The sequence below is a fragment of the Macaca thibetana genome, chromosome 1 (genome assembly GCF_024542745.1).
Source record: "Macaca thibetana thibetana isolate TM-01 chromosome 1, ASM2454274v1, whole genome shotgun sequence".
Classification (NCBI taxonomy): Eukaryota; Metazoa; Chordata; class Mammalia; order Primates; family Cercopithecidae; genus Macaca; species Macaca thibetana.
This window is the reverse complement of record NC_065578.1, coordinates 133,241,058-133,266,279: the sequence shown is the minus strand read 5'-3', so window position 1 is coordinate 133,266,279 and position 25,222 is coordinate 133,241,058. Positions and strand designations below refer to the sequence as shown.

General features: G+C 41.4%; 1 protein-coding gene across 2 annotated transcripts in view; it reads left to right on the top strand.

Annotated features, from left to right (window-relative positions):
- Positions 1-23,271, top strand: part of SLAMF1 (signaling lymphocytic activation molecule family member 1) — a 38,961-nt gene extending 15,690 nt beyond the window's left edge. The window contains exons 4-7 of one of the 2 annotated variants that reach the window (XM_050758887.1): positions 7,149-7,238; positions 11,814-11,887; positions 18,757-18,849; positions 20,566-23,271. In XM_050758887.1, the coding sequence (XP_050614844.1) occupies positions 7,149-7,238; positions 11,814-11,887; positions 18,757-18,849; positions 20,566-20,616 (308 nt within the window). In that variant the 3' untranslated portion in view covers positions 20,617-23,271. The remainder of the gene's footprint in view (positions 1-7,148; positions 7,239-11,813; positions 11,888-18,756; positions 18,850-20,565) is intronic. The other variant, XM_050758897.1, reaches the window with a different exon arrangement.
- The last annotated feature ends 1,951 nt before the right edge of the window (positions 23,272-25,222 follow it).

The following is a 25,222-nucleotide window of genomic DNA, read 5'->3' as shown; positions in this document are numbered from 1 at the left end:
GCAGAGGCAGGAGCAGATACAGCTGGGTCTTGCTCTGTATTATCTTGTAAGTGATAGGAACTAATAAAGAGTTTTAGATAGAGGAGTGACACCATCAGTCTTGCTTTTCAAAGAGAAACTCCAGTAGTATTGAGAACAGACGGGGGCAGGGAAGAAGGGGAAGAAAGAGAAACTAGTTCCTGGGGGCCATTATTGCAGTCATCCATCAAAATGATGAGACCCGAGCCAAAGCAGCAACTGTCAGTTAACAAAGACTTTTTTCCTAGGGCATACAAAGGGAAACCCCAGTCCTGGGATGAAAGGGTGGGGTCTGAGGGTTTATCAGAGGTTGCTTCGCCATCTGTCAACAGGACAGTGATATTAAGACATTTTTCATTTTCATTAATGAAAATCTCACAGCGGTTAATGATGTGATGAGACAGAATGCAATGTGATGTGAGCACTGTCTCTTGACAGGACTCACTTAAGTGAAACCATGCAAAAAGTTGTATGTTCCATGAAATCTTTTTCTTTAAGTGACATTTGTTCAGGTCATGCATTCATCCTTGTTCCAATTGCCATTCCAGTGTTTTAATGTCTATCATGATGAAGCATCTTTATTGCAAAGTCCAAATCCTAGGGTGCTATGAAGTACTCTGGCTAGGTCATGTGAAGCCAGTGGATGTGGGTCAGCTCTGGACAGTGTGTGACTTGCTGCCGTCCTCAATGACTGTATTCAGAAATAGATATGGCTGTGCTAGAATGAAGGAATCTAAAAAGGAATGCCCCTGGAAGCTCATCTTGAAGAGAGGATCTTTTTCAGTAGATCAGCAAAACGCTGGCTCAGCACCTCTGAGTTAGCTCGGTAAAAGAAAAGGCTGACGCCTGCCAGTGAGCTCGGAGGCTTCCCCTTTCTAACAAGGTCATTTCTTCAAATAGGGAGTTCCCATTGTTTCCGAGTCACGTAGATGTTCCAAGCACAAAGACAGGTCTCTCTCTAGGGTCTTCCCAATTTAGCGAGCGAAGCAACAATGGTGGAAAGAAAAAACCGGAAAACTTCACACAGCCCGGAGCCTGGTAATGGGGCCACACCCGCTACAAGGGAAGCTGAGACACATAGCTCCTAGCTGAGCAGCTACACGCCCAGAAAAGACTCATATTACCACGAAAGCATGAGCGAAATCGCACTGGAGCTAGTAGCCTCTGCAATACTGGTTATGAGGGATTTTTCTGGAAGCTGTGAACTCTGTAAAATGTTCACTTGGATGGCCCCAGAACTTAAATTAGTATATGGTTCACGAGCGTCCTTCCCCACCCCCAGTTCTGAATGGAAACTGCCACGAACAAGAATGTATCTCTTGAAGATGGCAGCCTTTGCTGACAGAACCACATGAAAGGCAGGAAGGAGATCCGGCATGCTCCCACCGTTAGGCTAACATCGCAGTATCTCTTGGGTGAACTACATTTGTTTCTCAGATTCTTTTTAGTTTTCTTCTTCATCTTCCCTAAAAAAACACAAAAAATAAGATTTGGGGACTTGAGAAGAGAGAGAGAGAGGGAGACGCTTTTGTGTTTCTGTGACAACAGACTTAAAGAGACAAGAAAAAAAAAAGCCCTCTGGCTTTTTCCTTGGAGGTGTGACTGTCTGCCAAGTTATCACGTTTAAACCACAGCCAATAGGTGGGGAGGGCCCAGGGTGGAGACTCCAGCAAAGTACTCTTTCCAAATGGCATGTGAGTTCTTGACCAACCTGCTCAGTTGCCTCTAAGAGCCTTGGGAGTAGGGGGAGTTCCAAACCTCTGGTTCAGAAATGTTCAGGTAGCATTTCTTTGTGAATGAAGGAGACAGGAGCTTGTGGACCCCAGGACAACTTTGATTTCTCAGCATCACCATCCAGAGAGGCCTCCCCACATGACTGAGCAAAGAGAAGAAGAGCTGGAGCTTCTGCCACAGGAAATGGTGGTTTGAAAATGGGAGCACAGGTGAAGCGCCGATGGCACAGACACACACTTGCCTCCTGGCTCCATCTTGTCACTGTAAAGTATAAGCCAAGTGGGTCACTGCTCCTTCCCTTTGATTCCTGCCTTGGGCCATTCAGCAGGTGACCCTGCATTCCTTCTGGTAATTTTTAAACAGAAAGGCACATGACAGTCTTTTTCCAGATCCATTTTTGTGGACTCTAATTTAATCTAACTTAGTTCATCGAGTGCATATTGAGTTCCTTCCTGCCCTATATTGTTTCAGGTGGAATGGAGGATACAAATAAAGAATAAGGTACAGGGCCTACCTTCATGGAATTTGCAATCAAAGTGGGACTTCTACATCTTACTAGGTAGAAAAATATAATATTTAAAGAAACACATTATAATCAAGGAACTGCTACTAGAATTCCTCTTCGAAAAGGAATCATATTTGTTTAGGATAGTACCTTAATAAATGCTAGAAGGCAGGTGGAGACCCCCGAGGAATCTGGGTGTGGGTTGGATGGCTCTGTATGAGAATGGAGGAAGATGATGCTTGTGCAGAAATGGGAAGAGAAAGAGAGGGTCTGAGCCTGCTGGGTGGTGAAAGCTGCCTGGTTCACAATGGAATTTGCTTCCTGGGAGCCTTCAATCTTCAGTAGAGAGCTTAAGCCCACAAAATTACTGGTGTAGGTTTTTTAAAAAAAGTTTTTTGGTTTGTTTGTGGAAATGGATCGTATTAGTCTGTTCTCATCCTGCCAATAAAGACATATTTGAGACTGGAGGATTTATAAATGAAAGAAGTTTAATTGGCTCACAGTTCCACATGACTGGGGAGTCCTCACAATCGTAGTTGAAGGTGAATGAGGAGCAAAATCACGTCTTACATGGCAGCAGGCAAGATAACTTGTGCAGGGGAGCTCCATTTATAAAACCATCAGATCGTGTGAGACTTATTCACTACCGTGAGAACAACACAGGAGAACCACCCCATGTTTCAATTATCTCCACCTGGCCCCACCCTTGACACATGGGGATTATTACAATTCAAGGTGAGATTTGGGTGGGGGCATGGCCAAACCGTATCACTGACGAAAGGACTAAACTTTGCACCCAAGGAAGCACAGAGTAGAGCTAGCAGAGTTATACGAGCAAAGACTTAGAGAACCACAAGGAAATTACTTCCAGAAATTATAGAAATCACGTGCAGCTTGACCTGAACAAACTGTAATAGTAGCACTTTTTTCATATTTATCCAAATTCCTAAGAGCATGGAGTCTCTGACATTTGATTTCCATGTAAATATAATTAGAAAATAGCAACAAATGGATGAGCATCAAGTGTAAAAATACTTGGGCCTACTATACAGATAGGGAAACTAAGTCATAAGTAAAGAACAGATGGGACTGAATCATCTCTGGACACCGGTGAAGAGACTCCTTTGGACTTGAGATCAAACTCATTTTCTTGTCTTTCCAATCAATCAACAAGAATTTACTGAGACTCTATTATGTACTGAGTACTAAGAGAGCTGTTAAAGTAGTGTAAGAGATGTTCTCTGGCCTCCTAGAACCTAGCAACTATTTGGAGAATTGAGGCTAGCAGAAGTAATCGACACTTACTGACCACATGATGGATTCCAGACATTGCTCTGGGCATTTTCCATACATTACTGCATGGGTTTCTCAGAACAACACTGTGAACTTATTGTTATGCTCATTTTACAGATGAGGAAGTTGAAGCCACAGAGGGTATGAGTAGCTCATCTGTAGTCACAGAGCTATCAAGTGGTAGACCCACAATATGAACCTATCTATCTGGCTCCAAATAACATCACTGAAAATGGTCTCCATGGTAAAGATGATGTTGCCAAAACTCAGGTTCTAGGATACATGACGTAAACCACTGGTGCTGCAGCAGTCCAAGGGAGAGGGAAGAACAAGAGCTGGGATGGTCAGGAAAGGTGACAGAAAGAAAGGAAGATTGGCCTGGGCATCAAGGCTGGGCAGGCATGGTGGACAGCTTAGGGTGCAGCAGGAAGGAGAGTATGGGGTGTAGCCTAGGGCCAGGAATGAGCATGCACTGGATGGAGGATGATAAAGGATGGGTTGGCTGCTCAGAGGGCTTTTGACTGAAAAGGTTTGAGTCAAAAGAGCTTTGACATGACATCACTACTGCCTTCTTTATGGGGACCCCATCTCCAGAGGCTAAAGCACAAACCACAAAATCTGTAGTTCCCATCTTATTCAGCTCTGCTACTGACTTTTTCTATGATTCTAGATACTCCTGTCTGAGTCTCAGTGTCCTCAAAATAAAATTAGTGCATTGGGTGAAATAAGCACTATATTATAATTCCCTTAAGGTTAAAAAGTCTATTGTTTTTATTTGTATCCAAAGATTAGAAAAAAAACTAGAATTTATAAAATATTTTTCAGGACCATGGCCAACTTGTCTCTCAGATCTAGATGGACTGGCAGATGCTTGTCATAGGACAAAGGTAGCAGATTGCTTTCATCCTCTTAAGACCCTAGAAAAGATAGAGAGGGCTGGCGTTCTCATCCTGAAGCCTTGGTGCCGCGCCCAGTCATCGTTAGTTCCTGTGAGTTGGTGGGCAGCAGAGCAACCAACATCAGGCGCGAGGGACAGGAGGCTGACTCGCCAGGCATTACTGATGCAGTTTTGTCATATTATTTTCCAGTTCAGAGGTACTACTTTGTCTGTTGGTTTTATTTTTTTAATCTCAAGTGAAATTGGAGAGAAATATTATCTTTTAAAATGATATAAATGGTGGTGGTGTTTCTTCTCAAATCAACTGTTCTATTGGAAGTTCCCAAAGTATCTATGATAGAAGAAGAAAGAGGAACTAGTCAAAATAGTAAGTGCTACTATAATGGTTTGCTGAATCAGTTCCATAGGCTGATGAAACACAAAGTTCAGGCTATTGGCTTTCCTTCTTATCCTAGTATTAGAGTGAGTTCTCCAGTGGTTCCTGGTGTCAATATCATAAACCTTGAATGGATCAATCTCTCTCAAACACACACACACACGCACACACACACACTCCTGTGCAGAGGGTTCTCAGTGACCATAAGTCACTCAGAGTGGAGCTGCTCCTTCCTCCAGCATCAACAATGATTCCAAATGTCATGCTTTATACAAATTCAGAACTCTCTGCCTGTCCCTTAACTTTTTTTTTAATCAGAGCATATGACTGTTGAAGTTGGTATCTGGCAAAATTAAAACATTTAATTTAGGGGACAGAACCTATAACCAAGGTGTTTGCAAAGTCAGTTCAGTAAGATTCCTTGGGCTAACTTGATGTATGAAAGGCCCAAGGAAAAAAAGAATCTTTTCAAACCCAGAAGACAACTTCTGGTCAGCTATCAGGCTGGACACCCCTTTGGATCTTGTGGGATGCATTTTATGAATTCATTGAGACTGTCTATATCTTTGGTCGACTCTGTAAACATCTGATTGTGTTTGACACTTACTGACCACATGATGGATTCCAGACATTGCTCTGGGCATTTTCCATACATTACTGCATGGGTTTCTCAGAACAACACTGTGAACTTATTGTTATGCTCATTTTACAGATGAGGAAGTTGAAGCCACAGAGGGTATGAGTAGCTCATCTGTAGTCACAGAGCTATCAAGTGGTAGACCCACAATATGAACCTATCTATCTGGCTCCAAATAACATCACTGAAAATGGTCTCCATGGTAAAGATGATGTTGCCAAAACTCAGGTTCTAGGATACATGACATAAACCACTGGTGCTGCAGCAGTCCAAGGGAGAGGGAAGAACAAGAGCTGGGATGGTCAGGAAAGGTGACAGAAAGAAAGGAAGATTGGCCTGGGCATCAAGGCTGGGCAGGCATGGTGGACAGCTTAGGGTGCAGCAGGAAGGAGAGTATGGAGTGTAGCCTGGGGCCACCATGAATCAGTTCCATAGGCTGATGAAACACAAAGTTCAGGCTATTGGCCACCATGATTCTGTTCCTTTGGAACCCAACGATTTTTCTTTCAATTTCTGCCCCACAAATTCATCACAGGTTCAACAACAAGCAGGCTTATTCCACAATCATCCTCATAAGTTTCCCTTACACATTAATGTTAGCATCTGGTGTTACTCTATTTAGAACCTTAGTGCGAATATTCTACTTAGAACTCTAGTGCTTCAGCTTGGTCCCCACTGTTTCATTACCCTGGTGTAACTTTTCCCAAGCCCATAAGTCTCTCTGACTCTCCAAGAATTCTGTCTTTAGTATTCACCCACATTTCTACTCCTAAATCAAGCTCTAGTTCTCGAGGTTCTCCAGGCTGTTTTCCTTCTCCATAAAATGGGAGTAATGAGTGTACCTACCTTGTAAGATTATTGTGAGGATTAAATATGTCAGTATACGTGATGCACTAAAAATATGTGGCCCGTTGCAAATGTTCAATAATTGTTCATTATTATCTTATTGAGCTACATGTCTTGTTTACTGGGGGCAATAGTTCTCATTCACTGTTTTTCAAAGTGTTGCTCCTAGTTCAAAAGAATTTGATAAAGTGGGTAAAGGAGAGAAAGCAATACAAGTTTTCTTTCTGATTTTGAGCCTTGATGATTAGTTCTCAGGCTAATTTTAAACATGAAGATGATTTAGAGGAAAGACTAAATACTTTCCATTCAGTTCAGGTCTGCTGGGTTCAACACAGTTATTTTCATGAAAGGACAGCAATAGCACTATTGTGTTTATTTTTAAAATAGATAAGTAAATCTTTCTTCCTCCCAGGGTCTCATGAGAATAGTGTGAATTCACAGGGACGGCACATGGAACCATTATGTTCTCTTTACCCAAAATGGATACAGGACACATTAGCAATCTTAAGATGGAGAAACTGGGCAGAGAGATTGACTTAGGAGAGATGAAGATAATTTAATTTTAGATATGTGGTAGTTGAGTTAAAAATAAAGCATTTGGATAGAAAAATCTTTATGAAATTAAGAATGTGAAAGTATAGTGAAAGAAATTAGAATAAGAAAACAGACACAAAAATTTTCAGTGGTCTAAAGCTGATCTCTAAAACCATGAAAACAAACATCTCCCTTGGGAGAGAATGCAGAAATAGAACATGAGGCTCCGTTATCCCACTTTCATGTAGGATGTTTTTAAGCTCAGAATACTTTTGAGATTGCTCTTTGACTTCTTTTTTTTTTCCAGAAACAAAGCCATGGGCAATGTATGCTGGGCTGTTAGGGGGTGCCATCATGATTCTCATCATGGTGGTAATACTACAGTTGAGAAAAAGAGGTAGGTGTCTGGCAATAAAGAGATTCTTATCACACTCTCTGTGGTAAGCAGGGGACCTCTCCCCACAGGCTCGGACTTGCTCTCACCACTTTGGTTTTCTGCATGGGGCCACCTTTGCAAAAATAGTAGATAAACATATCCTGGGACCTTGCTTATTTCAGTCTAATTCAACATGCCTTGATCCCCTCTACTAGGCTATGGAGAGAAATAGAAGAGCCACAGGTTTCTAATGTGAGAGACATTATTCATATAATTTCAGTTTAGTGTGACTAGCACTGCTGTCAAGGTAATGCTGAAGAAATGTACAAGAGGTTTAAGAGTATTCACTGGGAACAGAATTCAGAAAATTCTTGGATCTCATCCAAAAAGTCACCAAGGTTAGAATGAAACCAATAAGGCACAATTATTCCCCTGCAGTTTAAGTGCCTAGAGGTACCATCCCCTGTCCTCTCTTCCAAATGTCCCTATGATTCAATATCTCAGGGCATTGTGCTCCCCTCAGCCACCTTGACTACTACCAACTAATACTGGAGTCAAAATGTCCTGACCCAAGACCAGGACAGATGCCCTGGCTGCCTTCCGATGGTAAAATAGAACTTGGTCCTCAGAACACTGAGCTGATGACTGATTTCATTCTCAAGTAGATCAATGTCATCTACATGCAACCTTCTTAGAAAAGCCCTTACCTCAGCACTCTGATGTTGGTTTTGCTTATATAAAAAAATCTAGATCATAGCACAGCGACCTACTTGTGTCTCATTTCCTCCATCTAAGAGTTAGCCAGGCAGGAGGGATGCATGATTCAGATAGAAATTAGGTTGACAGCCTATCGGGCTGGGGGTAGGGCAATTACATTTAGCTTGTACTATAAGGAAATAGTGAGATTTTTGGATGTTCAGGATGAGAAAACTGAACTGAACTTATCCACATTACCTACCTAGCAAAATTGCTGGGATCCTACGCCATACTCTTTCCTCAACTACACTTGGCTTATCACATGGTTATGCTCTAAGGGAATAGTTCTCCCCATCCCACACTTCCCCACTACCTTTCCCAACACACATACCCATCCTCACCTCATCCCCATTTACCATTTGTCCCTCGTAAGTTAGCAACACACAAAACTCTGCCTCCAACTTGTGGTAAAATTTATATTTAGTTGCTGTACCTTTCACAAAACCTTGCTAAAGAAATTTTATTGGCAGCTTCTAATGATATAATCATCAGAATGCAGCCTGATGCTGAAGGCTTTTCAATGGACTCTTTGGCAATTTCATGTCCAGGAGAATACATTGATTAAGAATATGGGTATAGGCATTAAATAAACTTACATTCAGATGTAGATTTTGCTACTGACAAGCTGTGTGATCAAATGACTTAACTTCTCATCTGCAAAATGGGGGTAATATTAAGTATTTCATGGTATTGTGGTGAAGATTGGTATCAATACACGGAAAACACTGAACACAGTGGTTCCCATTGATGGGTGATAGATAGATAGATAGATAGATAGATAGATAGATAGATAGATAGATAGATAGACAGACAAATCTCTTAGTGTAGATGAGTTAAAATGGCAATGTTTAAGTGCTATGACCAGGAGAGGCTGCACTAGAAGCATCTGGAAACAATACCTAGAACAGATTTAAAATATTTTAAATCATGGTAACATAAGACTTATGCTTCAGGTAAGAACTGAAAAGGATATTAGATACTCTACACCCTCATGTTTCAGTTATGGTAAGAGAAAAGACCCACTGAGATGATGTGATTTGTCCAATGCCATGCAGCTTATGATGGCTACAATGTAGATGTTCTAATTTTAAGGCCAAGACTTATTCATTAGAGCCTAAGACCTTGGTGACTTGTAGTTGAGTTGAGCTTACTCCTAAAAACCTGTTCTTGCACTGGGGAAAATAATCTGAGACTAAATTATCTTGGTCCAATGATCCTTTTAAGCAGCAACAATCAACCTCACCTCTTCCATCTGTCTGACCATTTAGGACTGTCCTCCCAGTTCTACATTTGAGTCTGAGCTGACCTGCAATACTGAAAGTCTTTGAGGACTGTAGTCTGTTCTCTACTCTGTTTGTAGCCACTACAGCACCTAGGAGAGTGCTGGGCAGGCATGTCTTACTTTGCAAACACTTGAAAGGACTAACTTGCACCTCCTCTGCTACCTCCAACTGCTTCTTGAGTCCTCCCCTCCATTTTACACACACACACACACACACACACACACACACACACACACATACTCCTCAGTCAGAATCAACTCTGACCAAAAAGTGAAGTTGAAACCACTAGGGACACCGTACTCATACCCATGCAAAAAAAATCCCATGTTGACTTTCCTTGAATTCCTGGAACTTCATCAGTGGCTGCCCCACATTTCCTCCCCAAGACTCCCCACACCCTCACGCAGCACATTCCACCATGCTCACCACATACACACTGGGCCTTTCCCTTCCAAAGAAAAATGTGCCTCTCCTAAAAATGCTATTTCCTCAGATACGTGCCTTTTTTTTTTCCTTTTTTTTTTTTTTTTTTTGAGACAGATTCTTGCTCTGTCACTCAGGCTGGAGTGCAATGGCATGATCTCGGCTCACTGCAGCCTCCGTCTCCTGGGCTCAATCAGTTCTTCTGTGTCAGCCTCCTGAGTAGCTGGAATTATAGGTGCGTGCCACACGCCTGGCTAATTTTTGTATTTTTAGTAGAGACAGGGTTTCCCCATGTTGGCCAGGCTGGTCTTGAACTCCTGACCTCGTGATCTGCCCACCTCAGCCTCCCATAGTGCTGGGATTACAGGCATGAGCCACTGTGCCCAGCCCAGTTTTTTAAGAGAATAAATTAACTGGTGTTAAAATAAGTCTATCCTAAAGGCTGTGATTTCCTCTGGGTCTAGCCTCCATTGCTTCTGCTTGGACTTTGCCCATAATAAACCTCCATGGTTCAGTTTGCCACTTTCTCACCATCCTTACTGCCGCATGATGTATACAAAGGATACTGTGCAACTTTAGAAAGAATGAGATAGGTCTACTGTGCCAGCATGAAAAGTGTCAAGACATTTTTGTTTGTTCGTTTTGTGTTTTTGTTTTTTGAGACGGAGTCTCACTGTTGCCCAGGCTGGAGTGCAGTGGCGCGATCTTGGCTCACTGCAAGCTCCACCTCCCGGGTTCATGCCATTCTCCTGCCTCAGCCTCCCGAGTAGCTGGGACTACAGGCACCCGCCACCACACCCGGCTAATTTTTTATATTTTTAGTAAAGACGGGGTTTCACCATGTTAGCCAGGATGGTCTCGATCTCCTGACCTCGTGATCCGCCCGCCTCGGCCTCCCAAAGTGCTGGGATTACAGGCGTGAGCCACTGCGCCTGGCCTAGCGTCAAGACATTTTAAGTGCAAAGATCAAGTTACAGAGAAGTGTGTGCAGAATGACACCATTTGTGTGAAAAAAAAAAAAAGCCTATATAAGTATAGCAAATATCCAGAACTGCATTGTCTAATATGGTAGTCACTCGCCACATGTGGCTTTTTAAATTTAAATTAATTTGAATTAAATAAAATTTAAAATTCAGTGGCATTAGTCACAGTTAAGGTGCTCCATAGCCCTGTGTCTGTAAGCTGTATTAGACATTGCAGATATGGAACATTTCCATCATCTCAGAAAGTTCTGTTGCACAGAGCTGATCTACAGGGATATACATCAAATGTTTAAAAATGGTTTCTTCTCTTTTTTCCCCACTTCTTTTCACAGGTATTGAGAAATATGGTTTCTTTTGGGAATGAAATTGGGTTGGTTAATGGGGGAAGGGGATTTATACTTTTTATATATTTCTTCGCAATTTTTATTTTATGATGAGAATAAATTACTCCTATAATTTAAAAAGAAAGCTTTTTAAAATTGGCTAACAATTAAAATGTTCTGCAACTTATTAATTTCCAGAGACCCTAGGCCCTGAGCAAAATTTCCAGAGGCTGGGCAACAGAATGACATTGTTGCTTTATTTTCTAAACAGTCCCAGTTGGAACATCCCTCTTACATGTCCCCCCACCCTTACCTCCCACACATCAATTCCCCCAGAAATAGGGAGGTGAGAAAGCTGCGAGTGAAGCAACATACTACCAGCTGGAAAATATAAAACAGGTATAAACAACTAGCCCTGCCCTCAAAGAACTTGGAATCCTATTAGGAGACCAGATATGCACATTGAACAACAGAGATTAAAGTAATTGAATGGGACACCAATGAGAAAAACACCTAATGCATATTGGGCATTTGTTATGCATCAAGCAATATTCTAAACACTTTACAAGTGGTATCTCATTTAATTATCACAACAGCCCCACAAGGCAGGTATTTCAAATCCCATTTCACAGATAGGCCGAGAGTGATCAAGTAACTAACCTAAGACAATACGACAAATATGCAGGCAGGTTGGGACTCAGGGCTTTGTTTCTATTGTACCCTTGGGGAAACTGGGTATGCAAAGGACAGTAAAGACCAGACAGGTCTGAGTAAGGAGCTCCTGCTGGGGACCAGAGGGAGATAACCATTATGGTTTCTTTTCACCAGGTAAAACGGACCATTACCAGACAACAGTGGAAAAAAAAAGCCTTACAATCTATGCCCAAGTCCAGAAACCAGGTGTAAGTTCTATATTTTGTTTGAGATGAACCTGTCCTCTTTCCTATAGGATTCCTGGCCAGTCTACCTTGCTTGTTGAACATTCACAGTTTTCCATCCAGAGCAGAGGAAAGTAGGGAACAGGAGTCAAGAACAAGAGTTCTTGTAAAGGTCACTAATAATGGGTAACACTGGATAATTTTCTGGTCATGTTTCTTCATAGCAAAAAAATGAAGAAGCTGGAAATAAATACTGTATGTATGTATCTTTCCAGCTCTGGCATTCTAGGAGCCTAGGGTTCCATGTTACTCAATTATTTCCTTTTCTAGGGAAAACAGTGCAGGCTTGAGGAGAGAGGAGAAGGTTTGGAAAAGCTATTGTGTGACATGTTGTACTGATCCAAGTTTAGGCATTTACAAAGTGCAAAGGTGACAAGGAAGGTGGGATCTTCAAAATTCTAGCTAGAGTGTGGTTAAAGAGATGAAAGATGATATATAGACTGGAGATGGAAGAAAGCATTGTTGATAGAGTGATCATCGGACTAAGAAGTGAAGGATGGAAAAACTGGATACATGGTGAAGTTGAAAAGCAGATATGGTAGAAGGAAGGGATAGAGACACTAAAAGCATCATGGTTAGATGTAGAGACACTGTTGTTTTTCAACATGAAGGCAATTCTTGGTATTGTATAGGCCAGAATCTGGCCATTTGGGGTGTAGGAAGAGGCAAATTCTTGAGTAAAGGATGTGAAGGTAAACACGGTTTTGATTAGTACCTTAGAAAATTGCATCAAAAGATAGCATACGCACTTCTGAGAACCAGGAGATGGACTCCTGGACAAAGTTCTTATTTCTGCTGTCCCCTAGTGGCCTGGAGGGTTTATTACACAACCCAGCTCCATCCTTCCCTCAACTAAACTCCATTTACATAGATGAGAATCCCAAGAGTAACCCTTTCCCCCCATGCTCTCATCTGCATATTTAGGTAACCAGGTTCATCTTTACCATAGTGTCTTCCCTCACTACTCTATCCTATGCTGCTAGCATCCCTCTTTTTTACTGTGAAGCATGACATATGGTAGTCACTAGCCACATGTAGGTTTCTAAATTTAAATTAATTTGAATTAAATAAAATTTAAAATTCAGTGGCATTCATCAGTTCAGGACTGTCCTCCAGTTCTACATTTGAGCCTGAGCTGACCTGCAAGACTAAAAGTCTTTGAGGACTGGAGTCTGTTCTCTACTCTATTTGTAGCCACTACAGCACCTAGGAGAGCACTGGGCAGGCATGTCTTACTTTGCAAACACTTGAGGGGACTAACTTGCACCTCCTCTGCTACCTCCAACTGCTTCTAATCACACTTTGAGGCCTCTTCTCCATTTTACACACACACACACTCACACACACACATACTCACGCATATGCACTCCTCAGTCAGGATCAACTCTGACCAAAAAAGTACAAAACACATTAATGTCAGCTCACTGAATTACCCTTAAGTGCATATCTCAATATTTGATAAAGCAAGTCTTCCTAATTTGTTTTTCTGCAAAAAGTTTTGGCTATTCTTGTTCCTTTGTACTTTCATATGTATTTTAGAATCAACTTATTAAGTACCATAAAAAGAAAAAAATTTATTAGAATTGTATTGAGTCTACAGATCTATATGAGGAGAAATTACATTTTTCAGTATTGCCCGTTTTTTTGTTTTGTTTTGTTTTGTGTGTTTGTTTGTTTGTTTTACAGAGTCTTGCTTTATCGGCCAGGCTGGAGTGCGGTGGTGTGATTTGGGCTCACTGCAACCTCCGCCTCCTGGGTTCAAGTAATTCTCCTGCCTCAGCCTCCTGAGCAGCTGAGATTACAGGCACCTGCCACCACACCCAGCTCATTTTTGTATCTTTAGTAGAGATGGGGTTTCCCCATGTTGGCCAGGCTGGTCTCAAACTCCTGACCTCAAGTGATCCGCCCACCTTAGCCTCCCAAAGTGCTGGGATTACCGATGTGAGCCACTGTGCCTGGCCTCAGTATTGAGTCTTCTAATACCATAAAACTACCACTCAGATCAAAGACTAGAACATTGCCCATACTTCCTGAAGGCCTCCTGTGCCACTTCCCAGTCATTACTTCCTCTCTCCTCCCCAAAGATAACCACTATCCTGACTTCTAGAAATATAGTTTAGCTTTTTCCTTTTTTATCTTCGACCTTTATAAAAATTGAATTCTTTATTCTTTTTTCTCTCATGTCTGATTTATTTTGCTCAATATTATCTTTATGAGATTCACACATGTCTTTGAATTTAGATATAATGCATGCTTTTTCATTGCTTCATAGAATATAAATGTATGAGTATACTAGAGTTCATTTATCCAATTGACTGTTGATGGACATGTGGGTTATTTCCAGGTTGAAGCTATTATGAAAGTTGCAGCTGTGAACAGTCATATGCAAGCCGTTAAGTGGATATGTGCAAATATTTTTGTTGAATATATACCTAGATATACCTAAAAGTCGAATTACTGAATCATAGAGTATGCATATCTCCAAATTGACTAGATAAGGCCGAGCTGTTTTTCAAAGTGGGTGTATCCATTTACTTCTCTATCAGCTACATATGAGAGTCTCAACTGCTATGCTTTATTTATTTATTTATTTATTTATTTATTTATTTATTTATTTTTGAAACAGAGTTTCACTCTGTTGCCTAGGCTGGAGCAGCAGTGGCAGGATCTTAGCTCACTGCAACCTCTGCCTCCTGGGTTCAAGCCATTCTCCTGTCTCAGCCTCCCAAGTCGCTGGGATTACAGGTGCGTGCCACCACACCCGGCTCATTTTTGTATTTTTAGTAGAGACAGGGTTTCACCATGTTGGCCAGGGTGGTCTGGACCTCCTGATCTCAGGCGATCTGACTGCCTCGGCCTCCCAAAGTGCTGGGATTACAGGCATGAGCCCCTGCTCTCGGCCTCAATCGCTCTGCATTCTAATGAAAACTTGGTATTAACAGTCTAATTTTAGTCCTACTGTTGGATGTCTTATTATACTTTTATTCCACATCTCTCTAATTATTAAGGAAGTTGAGCAACTTTTCATATGTTTATTGGCCATATTAAACTTTTTTCTTAAAGTGCACATTTAATCTCTTGCCCATTTTCCTTTGAAGTTTAGTCTTTCTTCTATGGACTAGCATATGCTTTTCATATATTTTGGATATGCTCCCTTTGGCAGATATGTCAGCAAATACCTTCACCTATCTGTGGCTTGCCTTTGAAATTTCTCAGAGATACCTATTGGTAAAGAGAAGGTCTTAATTTTGTTGCAGACCAATTTAGTCTAGTCCTTTTCAAGCATTACTGGATTTGACTTGCTAGTATTTTGTGAAGAGTTTTGTTTTCCACTTATGTTTCTGAGTGAAATTGGCCTGTAATTCTCTTGTGTAATGCCTTTTTTTTTAAGAAGGCACTGCAGTGGCTGGTATATAGCATTCTTGTGAATATATCTAACTGGGATACAAGTTGAGGTAGAAATATAAGTAAAATAAGTAACAGAGTTCTTCCTGGGCTCTTCTTTAATCACAAGCCTCAGATGGATCCCAAAATGACAAAGAGCTACTCTACCTAATACCCACATCATGGTAAAGTTGGTCACTCTCCTGTTAAAAATTCAGACTTTAAGAACTGGAAGGGACCTGGGGAGTCATGCCTAACGAGTGGGGTTTTGATATAAAGATTTGTGCTAATTCACATGATGAGTTGGGGTATGTGTTAGTTTCCTAGGCCGTAACAAATTACTAGAAACTTGGTGGCTTAAAACAACAGAAATTTATACTCTAACAGTTCTGGAGATCAGAAGTCCAAAATAAGGAGCCACATCCTCAGGGCCACACTCCCTCTGGAGGCTTTAGGAGAAAATCCTCTGCCTTTTCCAGCATCTGGTGGCTCCAGGCTATCCGTGGCATTTGTTGGCTTATAGTTGTTTATCTGCAATTTTTGCCTTCATCTTCACATAACCTCCTTCTCTGTGTCTTCTTTTTTTCCATCGCTTGTAAGGACACTCATCGTCAGACTTAGGATCTATTCTAATCCAGGATGACCTCATTTTGAAATCCTTATCTTGACATCTGTGAAGACCTTTATTCAAACAGTCACATTTTGAGATTCTGGGTGGACATATCTTTTGGGGCCACAGTTCAACCCACTACAGGGTGCATTTCCTTTCTATCATTCTTTGGGATTTGGGGGTAGAATTGGTCTTATTTCTCCCCTTAAATATTTGGTAGAAATTGCTAGTAAAGCTATCTGAGACTGGGGTTTCTTTGGTGGAAATTTTTTTAAGTTACATTTTTATTATTCAATTTTCTCCTCTACGTATTAGTGAATAAGTTTTTTCTGTCTTTTTAGTGGCTACCCTAGAAATTGTAAAATATGTCTTTGACTTACCAAAGTCTAATGTTTACTTCTCTCCTGCGTATTATGTTAAGTCCACAATAATTTCACCTCTTGATTTATGTGGCTGTTTTGTCATTATTTGAATTTCATATATATTTTAGACATAAAAGACATAATTATTATTGTTTTATATACAAAATACATAATTAGACTTACCCACATTCTCACAATTTTCTTTGTTCATATTTGCAATGTCTTTATTATGTCATTATAAAGACTGTAAGAATGTAGACAATTATTTAAAAACTAACAATGCCTTTAGTCTTTTTGGAATGGTTATAAAATAATCTTATAAAGAATATAATAACATGAAAATCACTTAACAAATGTTTACTGTGGGCTAGGAACTCTTCTAGGACTTATCAGAGCTACTGTCTTGCAGAATTAATTCCAGGGGCCACCATTCACAAAAGTTATGAGAAAATAATGCCCCTGGAGTTGCCTGTAAATGATGTTCCCTAAAGATGTACAAATCAGTGATCCTAACAGAAGACGACAAGATACAAAAACATACTAACTTATTATAATTATGTTTAAAATAATCCCCTATGCCTGGATAAAGATCCTGAAGCCAACATTTAAGCACACACATAGTCTTAATAGGACGATGGGCGATTTCTTTTACATATTTTTGTCTTTTCTAAAACTTCTGAATTAATGTTTAAAATGTAAATTTATTTGCCTTCTTCCTTCTGCCTCTAGGTCAGGTCATGCTAAAGTTCTCCCAAACAGGAAGACCAGCAGAGGTTGCATGTGTTGTTCATAGCCTCTTAATCTATCTCATTACTGCAAGAAATTCTTCCTTAAACTCAAAATTTCTTCAAAATGTATTTAAGAATTATATGGGATCTTGAAAGTCATCTATTTGAACCACCCAATCACTGCTTGAATTATCTGCTACAACATTACTTCCAAAGTGTTGCCTAGCTCCTTTTTACTGAAATATAGTTTGTGAACAAGCAGCATTTGCATCACCTGGGACTTCATTAGAAATGCAGAATCAGGCCCTGCCCCAGATCTTCTGAAGTAGAATCAACCCTTTAGCAAGATCCCCAAGTAATTAATATGCATAATAAAAGTTAGCAGCACTGGTTTAGACCATGCCCAAGCACTTAAAACTATAGGAGTTCATTGCCTGTCAAGGCAATTTATCCCTCATTTGAGCATCTTTTACTATCAGAAAGATCTTCATTATATTGAACCAAAGTATTTCCCCCAAATCCTAATCTTTGTTTAAACCTGAAACACTTTACAGGCAAATCAAATTCCTTTTCTGTATGGCAATTCATCAAATATATGAAGAGAAAAATTATGTCCCATCCCTTTTTCCTCCAATAAACTTTCCTAATTCTTTAACCCTTCCATCACATAACAAAATTCCAAGCTTTCTCGCATCAAAACACAAGTGGTGTGGTTTCAAGTCTGGCTCTATACCCAGGGAAGGTGGACAGCAGCATTATCCCATAACCAGTGTCCCCGAAAAGTGTTGAATTAATGACTTCCCTATTATAAGTGATGGCATCCACATCTTACAAGGATGTGGTCTCAATTTACTTTGAAGTCTTTGTCCAGGTATTGTGGGTTTTAATTTTTTCAAAGTAACATCAACAAATATCAACTGAAGGGTTTATTTTTATGCGTCCCACACTGTTCTGTGGGGAATACAAAACTATATAGCTTATTTCTCAAGGAATGTGTAGACTGGAGAAACAACACATAAATATATCAGAATGTTTTAAATATAGCATAGAGTACCATAATGTATAAATTAGACTTTAAATACCTGAGGAATTTAGGTAAGGGATAGGTCATTATAAGTTGAGGTGACCAAAGAAGAATAGTGATAGGACATGTACCTTAAGTTAAAAGAGCTTAAGGTAGGGGACTCCTGGCTTTGACACTTCTTGCATGTACACATTAGGAAAACATTTGATCTTTCTGAGCTGTAGCTTCATCCTCGGTGAAGTGTGAGTAACAGTATTTAACACATAGAGTGGTTGTGAGACAAATGAGAAGACATATGTGAGGAGGAGGAAGAGTAGGAATGGCAGTGTGGGATGCAAGAACTCCGCATGTAGCCGGTGATATGAGTGAGATGGACTAAATGCTGTTGCTATTCTGTCCCCTCCAGCTGCTCCTGTAAGAGCCACACCAATTTCAGTTTCTTTTGAGGAAGACATTTAAAACATCTGGGAAGCATTAACAATGGATGAGGCTGCCTTGGGAGGTTGTGCACTCCAAGACACCACTTGGGGAGTCCAAGCAAAGCCTGGGGAATTGAGTTCCAGAGAATTTGAGGGAGAATTCCCACCTGAGAAGGAGGTTGAACCAAATGACTCAAAGGAATGTTCTGCCTCAAGGCTTCTTGAGTCTGTGCTTCTCCATCAGAGAGATGGATGAGAACTAGCTCTCTCTGTTCAGCTAATCTGCTTTCTTTGCTTCTCTCGTAGCCTCTTCAGAAGAAACTTGACCCCTTCCCAGCTCAGGACCCTTGCACCACCATATATGTTGCTGCCACAGAGCCTGTCCCAGAGTCTGTCCAGGTGAGGCATCTCTCTGCCTACTCTCTGTAGAGGGGGAATATATGGAGGAGGGGAAAAGGAGGAAGTTTTGTTTTGTTTGTTTGTTTGTTTTTTTTTTTAAGATGGGAGGAGGGAGAGGATCAGGAAAAAATAGCTATTGGGCAATAGGCTTAATACCTGGGTGACAAAATAATGTGTACGACAAATCCCCATGACACAAGTTTACCTGTGTAACAAACCTGCACATGTACGCCTGAACTTAAAAGTAAAGAAAAAAATTTAAAAACTAAAACAAAAACAAATTAAATGAAACACATTGATGAGTCCTGGACCGGGGAAGGTAGGCCACAGCATGCAGGCAAAAATGAGTCTCTGTGGCCTTGGTTTTCCATTTCCATGAAACCCCCAACACCTGCTCACATGGGGCCACTGCTCACTCCCTGCTGGCCAGTGTTTCTCTGAGAGTTGTCCAAGGACCACATTAGAATCAGCTGGCGTACTTGTTAAAAATAAAGATTCCTAGGGCCTTCCATCTAGGATTCTGTTAAATGAAAATGTCTATGGAGAGTGGCCAGGGACCTACATATTAAAAAACCCACACACCAGGTAATTCTGATACACACTCAAGTTTAGGAACAGCAGCTGGAGTCCAGGAGTTCTCAACTCCAGCTACAAAGTGGAATCACCAGGGAAGCGCTGTAAAAATGCTCATGCCTAGACTCTGTCCAGCCCCACTTAATCAGAATATTTAGGGGTGGAGCTCTGCATAGGTGTTAAACCTAGAAGAGAATATGAGGTGCAGCTCAAAATGAGACTTGCCTGTTCTACCCTATCGCAAGATCAGCAGGGACTAAGTTTACTTGTGACAGGAATCTTTCCTTTGCCGAATGAACAGAAATAAATTCTGGGCTGAAAGCTTTGGTCCACTTGGGCTGTTTCAGAAGAGAGCCCAGGGTTATAGAGGCACAAAGGTCACACAAATGCCTGCATCCACCTTATTTTTCAAAGCTCTTACCACCCACACACCTACCCAGAAGTGCCTGGGCAGATGCCCTATTTCAAGATGAAATCCATCTTCAACTTGAGATCCATTCTCAGTACACTGTCATATCTAAGAGGGAAGTAAAAATATAAACCTGACTTCAAAAGCTTCAAAAAATATATAGATTTTTAATGAAATTTACTTAAGGACAAAACCAATATGCTATAGTTAACACTTTATGGAAAAACCCCTTAAATTCCCATTCTCTTTTATTTGTTTCTTTGACATGAGAGATCTTTGCGCATAACCCTCTTCTCCCCTTCCTCTCCCCTACCAATACCACTTTTCTCTTCTCCCTTTGAGTCCCGCTAGACTTTTTAAAAACTCAATAATTTACAGCTCTCTTGGCTTCCCCAGATTGTGATCCATGCCTAACAGCAAAACAAATGGTTTGCCTTACAAGGGGATGGAAGGGGAGAGGGCAAAGGGGGAGACAGGGCATTGAGTGCTGGTCCTCAGATCATGCTCCCCATAATGACATGCTTATGCTTGGAAGGGAGCTGTGGCCCTTGTTGCAGGTGGAGAAGCAGTGTGGGTACCCAAGTGCTGCCCCAACAAGGCCCTGTCTGTGACAGACCCTGCACAAGCCGTGATCTCTAAGACCCTTTCCTTTTCCTCAGCAGCGCTGTTTTCATTTGCATCCTATGAAGTGAGTATCCAGTCCCTCCCCTCACAGACTTCTGCTTTGTCCCCAGGAAACAAATTCCATCACAGTCTATGCTAGTGTGACACTTCCAGAGAGCTGATACCAAAGACCCAACAAAGGGACTTTCTGAAGGAAAATGGAAAAAACAAAATGAACACTGAACTTGGCCCCAGGCCCCAGGTTTCCTCTGACAGACATGCTACACATCTGTACCCTTCTTGGATCAACTGCCTGGTGATGTTTCTTCCACATACATCTGTGAAATGAACAAGGAAGTGAGGCTTCCCAAGAATTTAGCTTGCTCTGCCGTGGCTGCAGGCGCAGGACAGAGCGTTACTTGATAACAGCGTTCCATCTTTGTGTTGTGGCAGATGAAATGGATAGTAATGTGAGTTCAGACTTTGGGCATCTTGCTCTTGGCTGGAACTGGATAATAAAAACCAAAGACTGAAAGCCAGGACATCTGAGTACCTATCTCACACAGTGGACCACCAGTCACAAAGTCTGGAAAAGTTTACATTTTGGCCGTCTTTACTTTGTTCTGGGAGCTGATCATGATAACCTGCAGACCTGATCAAGCCTCTGTGCCTCAGTTTCTCTCTCAGGATAAAGATTGAATAGAGGCTGAAGGGTGAATTTCTTATTATACATAAAACACTCTGATATTATTGTATAAAAGAAGCTCAGAATATCATTATTTTATTTGCAAAACCCAGAAGCTAAACAGTCAATAAACAGAAAGAACAATTTTGAGATCTCTGAGTTTTGAACAGTGGACTGGAAACCATGTAAGAGTCTTAAAAGTCCACTTCTGTGCAAATGGCATTCAGTTTTAAAGAAAAAAGTAGCAAATGTTTGATGGTGCTGTTACAAAGGAGCTTGGAATACTAAGAGGAACTTGTCCCATGGTGATTTTTCACTTCTCAAAATGATGTTTAAATCCCAGTTCTCTGTTGATTCCCTTGAACAAACCTGGAACCTCAGCTAAGACTCTCTGTGACCAGATTCTGAACGTATTTTATATCCAGGGCTTCAAGGGGGTATTGCAGGTCAAGGTCTTTCCTTGGCACTTTCTACTCCCTGCATACCTCTCCTCACACTAAATTTATCTTCTAGTAGAAAATTAAGTTATTTTGGTCTAACAACTTCAAATCATTGAATGCTCAATAACTTATTTTGCAAGCTGCAGGCAGAAAGAGCCTTTTTTTTGGTAAAGTCCTATGTTTTTTCCTATTCTTTGCTTTCAGACAAGCTGTCTTCAATTTAAGCTCTTCTTGTTCTTATTGGTTCTTATATAAACTTGGCAAGTACTGTAAGAAACAGCTACTATCATACAATTGCATAATAAGGGGCACCAACTTCCCAGCTCAAAACTCAGGTCCTTATTGCCTTGTATCTTTCCTCCTTTATGTGGTCAATTCACATTGTAAGCCTGTTGCTTAGTGCATCTCGTTTCTTGGTATCAACTTCTTTAATAGAGTTCTTGGTTACAATCAACAGAAGCTGGCTTTGGCTTTTTAATGTAGAAAAGGAACCTATTGAAAAGATACTGATCGGTTCCAATAACTGCTAGAAGGTTCTGCAAAACCATGCTTTGAAAGTGAGCAGGAAAAGAGGAGACTAGGCTTTGGGGGCACAGCCAAAATTACAAAACTAGCCCAGGGATGGCCATCCTGTTCATGCACAGCCACTGTCCCCAGCACTAGGCACAGACTCTACCACTGCCTCACTGTCTCTGCTGGACTTGGAAACTTGATATTACTGTTACTGCTGCACTGTCTGCCATGAAAGTGAATTCTCCAGGATGCTTCTTCATCCTTTCATCTCTAGCTTATAATTCAAAGTCTGGAATTGAGTGGTCAATCCTAGGTCACATGTCCATGTCCTATCTCCGAGGGAGGCTGGTAATTGAATATCTGGCATTTTCCATTTTCACTTCTTATGAATTAAGGAATTCTACAAATAATAGAAGTGGGATTCAGGTGGTAGGCAGACAAAAATTCCTCACAATTATACACTATGCCACCCTTGTATAACCTTACCCTCATTTACTGTCTACTCTCAAAACTGTGGAGCTACTAATGAAGATTTGTAAATGCTAGGCTTATGAGCACCCATTCCTTTACTACAACTCAGATTGTTCTAGAAGCTCAGTTCCCAGCACTTGGGTTTTACCAGTAGCTGAATTCTAACTGATGGAAGGACAGAAACAAAGGGTGAAGAAGAGGCTTTCACTTCCAAGTATCCTAAACCCCTGCGCTCAAGACCTCACTGGGGAGGGAGTCTTTTGGGCCACCCACCAAACATCACTGGCATTATGCCTCTCACCCTAGACCATGTTTACAAGTGGGAAAACAACCCCTTCTGGTGATACATTCACCACTCTCTAGTTTCCCCCAGATGGGAAACTATGGGGAGCAGGAGCTTGCGTTTTCCTCAGGCTTAAAACAATAAGTTTTCCCCGTGTTTCCCCTCTAATGCTGTTTTCTTTTGACCAAGCATGTCTGAATTCTAGAGAAGTCAGGAGGAAAACACACCCATTCTCAGTTTGAAGGGACTGATGTTCTGAAGTACAACTGGGCATAGTCCCAGGCTCTTCAGGACGCTTCCTCCATTCACACAGCAGAGATGTAATTATTACAGGGGGTGGTGTGTGCTGGCTGAGAAGCCACTGTGAATTGATTCTTCTTCCAAAGTTTATGTTTCTACTTTTCGGAAATGAATAAATTACAACCAGTCCATCAAGGAAATTGCACTTTTGTCTTGTGTTTCCTAAAGGATTTATAACACAGTAGCATGGCATGATGTGTTTCCTGGCCTTATGTCTCCATGCCATAGTTATGAAATGCTGAAGGAGGCAGATTTGATCAGATAGGATGTGAGGTTGTCCTTTTCCTGGAGGTGGACAAGGGTTAGCTTGGCATCCCTTTCACTAAAGGTCAGGAAGCACCCTCCACGTGGAGAACTATGTTGAAAGGATTGTTTAATTTTTGTCACTGCCAGAGTAATTCCCTTCCCTGAACTCTTCCAAATTCCCCTTGTGGACAAAATCTAGAGCAAGGTTTCTCAACTGCCACACTAATGACATTTGGGGCTGGATAACTGTTTTGTCATGGGGCTGTCCTGTGCACTGTAGGGTGTTTAACAGCATCCTTGGCCTCTGCCCACTGGGTTTATAGCACATGCCCTGTCCTTGATTGTGACAATCAAGTGTCTCCAAACACTACCGAATGTCCCCTGCTTGGCAAAATCTCCCCAAGTTGAGAGCCACTGATCTGGAGATATGCTGGCCCCCTGGTGAGCTTTGAGAAAACTAAATACATTTCTATATACCAAGAAGTAGTCTGTCAAAGGTGGCCACCTGGTCACTTAAGCATGGCCCAAACCTGCCAATAACAACAAAAGCTACCTAAATATTAGAATTACCTGGGTAACTTTTAAAAAATAGTGATGACCAAATCTAACCTGAAACCAAAATGAGATCTGGGTTGAGGTCTATAGAACTACCACCTTAGAGATTATACCACAGAAAGGATTTTGTGATGAGTTTCACACACCAGCCACAAGAGGGTGATATAGCAACACGACCTACCCAACCTTAGCATCCCCACCACTTCCTTGTATCTAAAGGATGTGGACTTAGTCACAGACTGGCTGAAACTGCGGCTGGTTTCTCAGTTCTTACAGGCTGCAAGGAGATAAGGAGGCCAATGTGGATTAACGACAGGCTCTAAAAGGTTAACTGTACTAAGTTTATTTCACAGAAGACTTCTAGTTCTACTCAATGCTTCACTCATTCAACAAAGTTATTAAGTTCTTACTAAGTGTTTGAGCTTGTCATCCAGCAGGAGATACAGAGAACACAGGCAATTGAAATATTATGACAGGTAGATCACTATGTGATCTATTGAGACCCATTGGAAAATAAAAGAAGATGCTATTAATAATTACCCTGGGGCAGGAGATGGCAGCTAGGAGGCAGGACTAACTTGCAACTCTCACTCAGAAGAACATGTGTGAAGACTCACATCATGAACTTTTGCTCCAAGAACCGTTGCAGGAATATAGCAGGAAAACTGAGAGAATTCACAGACCCTTTCAAAGAAGTGGCTTGCCACCGTGAACTCAGTGAAATAGCTGAAAAACTGTGAGTGCCTAAAGTGTGAGAGGGGGAAAGTCCACCTCTGAACACACATCTTCACTGGGGAAACCTGAAAATCCAAATAACAGGAAAAGGATTTAACTTTACCTAGAGCTGAAATGAATTTAGAGAACCAAGCAAAATATAGAAGTTGAAGAAGCAGTGGGAAGAGCCCTGCAGGCACTCCTGGTCCCCTGGGAAGTCCAGGAAAGTCATTTCTAACTTTATCTCACAGGGGTCCTTGGGGACGGCTGCCAGTGGAATTGGGGAAGGGCCACAGGGAGAAGGAAACTTCCAGCTGAACTTTGTAATAACTTTGACTGAGTATGAATTGTCCTGGCAGGATCTGTGGAGATGAACAGTAAGTGCAGATACGAGCACAGAAGCCACAGTACGCAGGGAGGGGTGAGACCTGAAAGCCCTGCCTGCCTTCTCAGCAGAGAGGATAGTATCCCAGGGCAACATCCCAGCCCTGCTTACCAGAGGCCTGAATATAAATTTGACTCTGTTGGTTACTGGGGGAGCATGGCGGGAGTGAGACTGGCCTTGCTGGCTCTGTGGGAGT